The sequence below is a fragment of the Notamacropus eugenii genome, chromosome 2 (genome assembly GCF_028372415.1).
Source record: "Notamacropus eugenii isolate mMacEug1 chromosome 2, mMacEug1.pri_v2, whole genome shotgun sequence".
Taxonomy (NCBI): Eukaryota; Metazoa; Chordata; class Mammalia; order Diprotodontia; family Macropodidae; genus Notamacropus; species Notamacropus eugenii.
In genome coordinates this window covers 493,205,559-493,211,530 of record NC_092873.1, presented here as the reverse complement: position 1 = coordinate 493,211,530, position 5,972 = coordinate 493,205,559, and the positions used below count along the sequence as shown (strand labels likewise).

The following is a 5,972-nucleotide window of genomic DNA, read 5'->3' as shown; positions in this document are numbered from 1 at the left end:
GCTTAGGATGCGATTTTTCTGAGTTGTTTGCCTACCTTGAAAAGTCATTCAAAAAACTTGGACAAGAGGGGAAATATAGTTAACCCTTGAGGGCAAGTTCTCTGTAGTGTGAATAATCAGAAAGAGCCTTTCAAGCCAAGAAATATATATATACTGGGTCAATATTCCTTTCCTGGTTCTTCTCCCACCCTCCCATCTCCAACCTAGTCTGAACCTGTTTTTTAATGAGAGACATAATACGCACACACACACACACACACACACACACACACACACACAGATACACAGATGCCTCACCAGATGTAAAAGGATAATTTCGAGGGTTTGGGGAATGAGACCAGTGATTTCATTGGGGTAGAAAACTTGTTAATGAGGAAACTCCCTTACCAATGCATTCAGCAAACTTTCTGAACCTTATTTTCTGACAAAAGAGCATAGAGCCTTAAGAGGTGAAATATTCTATCCAAGGTATGAATCAAAGGCAAGTCATGAACTTTGTTCTATCTGATTCTATGGGCAACTTTCCATATGCTATGTAATACCACCTTCTAAAGGGGTAATAAAAGATAAATAATGACTTGGGAAAACCACTTGTCCTTTTCCCTTCTGGAAGTAAATGGTCATTTATTTGAGGTAACTGCTTATTTGACAGTAAAGGAAAGGGTTAAAATCAAAGTGTGGCTCATTGGGTTATTGACATGTCCTCTCCACCTCCCAGACTAAACCATTCAAAGTGTAGCTTTAGCTTAAAGAGCTCCAATAGCTTATTGGAGCCTATGATAGGGAACAAATACACAATGCTGACCTTCTACCCTTCCATGCAAATAAAAAAAACCCATCACCAATAGGTATTTTGTCCAAGGGATTCATTCTCATCACTCCTAAAACAGAATCTGAAGAATAAGTGAAAATGCCCCATGACTATGAATATGAAAAGGTGAGAATTACCTTGTTTGAGGGGGTGAGGGGAGATAAAAAGTAGAGAGACATGGAAACCATTGCCTTTAATGTATTGGTTTAAAAGAATGATTTTCCACCAGAAGGCCAGGTGTAGAGGGAAAAAATGAAAGGAATAGTAAAGTCTCACAACCCACTCAGTAGTTGGCTCTGCTTCTGAGTCAGTATTGGGGATAGAGGTTGAGATTAGAATCACTTTGAGGATTAGGAACCATTCTTGAGTCTAGACCAAAGAGGACTCTTGGCATTCATCTTTACAATGAATCTGCATTGGCACTGAGGGTCCAAGGAGTTGCCTTAGCTTCCTAAGATTCTTTCGGACAAGGTATGATCTCAAGCCTGGTTCCCTTTGAAGGCTCCTCCAAAAGATAAATTAATATCTACCTTAGTCAGACAAACACCTTTGGGTTTGGCTCAAGCTAAACCCTGCAAACAATAGGCAACATTTTTGTTCCCTGTTAAATCATTTTCCAAACCCAGGGGCCCCATCAGCTTTCCCTATGACCACCATAGGTACAGGTCTTATATGGTTTGGGCACATTCCAAAATTTTGATGAATCTCAACCATTTGAAATTGTCATCCTTTATATTTAATGTCACTTCACAATGCCTTTTGGTACTTTCATAGGAGCTACATTATTGATGTTTATTTTTTAAAATTAAAGTTAATTAAATATTATTTTGATTTGAAAACTTTTTGAGTATTTTTTGATACCTCTTGAGGTCACTTAAAATTACTGCTTTTAGGGTTTTTAGTGAATATAACTATCACATTCTCTGGGACCCAGAATACATATCTGTTTATTTTGGTGGAGTATTAAACTGATGCTAATTCTTTTAATCTTATTCTTTATATTTCTTTCAATCCTAAGGCATAGGGATATAGATATAGATATAGTTCATATTGGTATGACATATTTACAGGAAATTTTGTTCCTTTTTTTTAATCCAGTTACATTTTAAGGATTTCCAAAATGTTAGTGTTGGGTCAAATGTCATACGGAGGAATTTTGGGAGCCAGAGCAATTCACGAAACAATCTACTTCACTTAATCCAGTTCAAGCCAGAACCTTGGGGAGGGTGAGACACATTCAGGGAGTAGGGAAAGGATGATGGTCCAGTAAAGGAAATTGCGAAGGAGCAGTTGGGCAAGCAGAAAAAAGCAATGTCACAAAAGCCAAGGGAGAGGGAGTATCCAAGAGGAGGGTAACAAAAGATGTCAACGGCTTCAGTGAGGTGAAGAAAAGTAAGAATTTAGAAGAGGCCACCTGTTTTAGCATTGGTGATCCTGAAAAATAGTTTCAGTTGAGTGGTGAGCTTGCAAGTCAAATTGCCAGGGGTTGAGAAGTGAATGGCTAAAGCCTAGGGGCTTATGGGTTATATCAGTTGACATTATACCCATACTTTCAAAATCATGGATCTCCCCTCCCCTCCCCTTCTTCTTCCTCCCCTCCTCTCCCTGTATTTCCTCTCTCCAAATAGGGTATCATGCCCTTATCTCAGCATACTCTGGCCAAATCAAGGTAAATTTTGATGACTGAAACATGTCATGATATACATTTCTTTCTTAGAGACCATGCCTTAAACCCAATTCACTCTGGCTGTCCATGATTGGACAATAAATCCCTGCCCAAGCACCACTTAATGGATATTTTTTGAGTCCTGATAACTCAGAGTGAATGCAAATAACAACTGTTTTTCTTTTGGCTAGAAATTCTGAGGGTCTTCTCCTCCCAATTTTATTTTATTTTTATTTTAGATTAAAGGGGCCATCCATTGACTCACTCATAAAGAGTCTCAATCACTGAATGGGCATTGCCTCAGTCAAAGTGAGAACTCAGAACCTTTGCTTAAAAGGGCCAAGGTCTCCTATTGCATCTCGAGCCATCTCCATTTGTCCTGATCTATATCTGACCACTAGACTTAGATGGCTCTGGAGGAGAAGGTAAAGCTGGTGACTACATAACCCTCCCTCATTTAAATCCAATTCACTTGCAAGTCATGGCATCATTTTCCTGATGTCATAGTCCTCTTTGAGAATGAAGGACAAATCACAGCCTGAAGACTGTGATATAGAACCCATGCTTCCCAAAGTAACCATTTTGATTAATTGATTATTGGGGATTTTCCTTTCCATTCAAACCAAATATGACTCTCTACAACTTGCATTAATTTCTTCTACTTCTGCCCTCTGTGGCCAAGCAGAATTTAATTAGTCAGTAAACAACAGTTATTTAAGAAACTACAGTGTTGCAGTGGCAGGGTGGAAGAGGGATTTGTAATTAAAGAAATCAACCATAAACTCAAATTTGCCTTAGATTTTACTATTAAAAACAGAATATTTTGAAGGTGAGTAGAGGTTTCATAAATGAATTTAAAATATTTGGGTTTTGTATGGAAGGATGAGACAAGTTCTGGATTTTCCCTCCCTCTCTCAATTCTGTCTTTCTTTTAAAGCCTGGGAAACATGCTACTTTGCAAAATACTCTATCTCCTGACCAATTTGATTTTTTCCAGAAAAATAAGCAATGTGTTCTTAGGTTCTTGCCTAGCTATAGTGAACTAGGAAAAAGTTCTTATGTAACAAGAAGAAACTCAAAGCATATGGCTTCCAGTTAATTAGCACTTTGCTCACACAACTTTACTATCATGATTTTGTAGATTTCAGTCTGAGTATGACAGTCCTTCTATTGCTCAGATCCTATTACTTGGTCCCCTGCTGTTGCCTTCTTTTCATGTTGCTTCATTTGATTTGTCTACTTTTATTTAAGGCCATAATCTAAACACATAATTTAATTAGACTAGTAAATGTATAGTCAAAGAAGAAGTATTAACTTCATGTAACATAGACTACACATTCAATTCCAAGATTCAGCACAAACCTCTTTTAGGGTTGAGTATTTTTCTTTGTCCATGCTTCTGTCTGTCCCTGAAAGTTCATCACTGAAATAAGGAACTCTCAAATGTCCCAGAAACTAACTCTTATCCATACGGTGCCCCCTGACCATTATAAAGTCTAGCATCAGTAGTGTCAGGGGTATCAACACACTTCAGTGTCTTTCTCATATGTATGAAATCTGCTTTCTTGGTCCTCTAACCACGTCAACCTGAGAAGACAAATGAGGAAATGAAACTACTCCACAAGGATGTCAGAGCCCTGGCTAAGGGACTGGGATGCCCTGGTTATACATTTTTTAGGAAACTCTTGGACTTTCTAGTCTATTTGAAGATCTGCATCTATCTCTTCCTTTCATTTCTTCAAGAGTAGTTTCAGTAGCTTGGAGTGAATTTGCAGGGCATGTTTTTATTTTGTCCCAGAAACTCTAGAACAGTGTTACTCTGTGTAGGGTCTGAGGACTTCACTTTTGTTGATACGAGGAATACAGTAGAGCAAGGGATATAAGTATACTGATTGACAAGTAAAAGGAAGGTTGTAATAGACCAAAGGAAAGAGCAGCTAAAGCTGATGAGGACCACAAAAAATAGGGGAAGGGGAAAACATCAGGATGACAAATGAAAAATCATGCAAAATTTAGTCACAGTGAGGAGATTATTGGAAAATATTTTAGATGAGAATTCTGAATTAACCCTGATCAAATTATTAAAGCAAAAGTGAGGATATAGGTAAGATTTCATAAAGGAGGACAATTAGGATAGTAAAAGACCTTGGGCTCATGTCAAAAGAGGATGAGTTGAAGTAACTGGGGTTCTTAAGCTTGAGGAAAAGAAGACTTAGGGGGAACCTACTAGTTATCTTCAAGAAATAAAGGCTGTCATGGAGAAGAGGGAAAAGATTTGTAATGCTTAGTTCCAGTGGGTAAAACTAGGAGTAATAAACGGCCAGAAGTTGCAAAGGGGCTACTTTCAACTTGATGAATGGAAGAACTTTCTAATGATTAGAGCTGTCTCAAGGTGGAATGGGCTGCTTTGAGATGTAGTGGATTTCCCCTCACTGAAGGTCTGTGATGATGGCCACTTGCTGGATATACTGTTGGGGATGGAGGTTCTTTTTCATGGAAGATTTGGATTACATTGACATGGAGATCCTGGTTAACTCTGAATTGCTGTGGTTCTGTGATGTTTCTTTCTACATCATGGGAATTGAAATCAGAGGACTTGGGTTGGTATCTTTCCTTTGCTATTTTCCATATTAATCAAGTCATTCAAAAGCTTTTCATCTCAGTTTCTTTATTAGTAAAGTGAGGTATTTGAAACAGATCATACCACTTATATTTCTAACAGCCTGTGACTTTGTTCCAAATTAAAAATTCAAGTTCAATAAATATATCCTAAGAACTGACTACAGGAATGATGTTGTGATGACCTGATTCTAATGAATTCTAAGCAATGACTAGTCCTGTGTAAATTCTCTTGTCCTTCTTCATGCAGAAGTTACTCTTCAAGTTGAGGGTGTCTTGCATTTTAGGGAGGCAGCAGAGCTAAACTTTTACTCCACCATGAAGCAGCAGGGAAAATGTAGATAGGTGAATAAAGTTAGCCTTCAAATATTCTCAGACATCCCTGTCTTTTAAAGATAGCCCATCTAAAAACCTGAGCCACTTACAAAACAACATTTTAAAAGACTCCCGATCAAGGAGAGACAATATGGCATGGGGAAAGACCATTGGAAGTGAAGATAGGAGAACCCTAATGTGATCATTCATTTGTTCTCATTTGTTTAACGACTGTTGCCCATGTCATAGGAGTACTGAGGTCATGGTTTAATTATCTCTGGACCCTCTCAGACTTGAGTTCAAATCATGACGAATTTCACAGTCAAATACGTGATCAGGCTTGCTTTTCTCCCACCCAGTTAAAACCCTGGGAACACTTGAAATGAACTCACCTTTCTGTATTTGGTTATTTACTATGCTAACAGATCCAAGAAAATAACAGTGTTGAAAGTGATACATGGATTTCTTTGCTTAAAAAGTGTAATTGGGCAGAAATAAATAGTAAAGCAAGAGAAAGCAATCATAGTCTATATTTTTGAATGAATACAATCTCATCTCTAC

The 5,972-nt window shown here is 38.0% G+C and overlaps 1 protein-coding gene across 2 annotated transcripts in view; it reads left to right on the top strand.

Moving 5' to 3' along the window:
- Positions 1-789: 789 nt before the first annotated feature.
- LOC140529878 (uricase) overlaps positions 790-5,972 on the top strand; it is a 43,183-nt gene continuing 38,000 nt past the window's right edge. For both annotated transcript variants that reach the window (XM_072648866.1, XM_072648867.1), the window contains exon 1: positions 790-937. In XM_072648866.1, the coding sequence (XP_072504967.1) occupies positions 911-937 (27 nt within the window). In that variant the 5' untranslated portion in view covers positions 790-910. The remainder of the gene's footprint in view (positions 938-5,972) is intronic.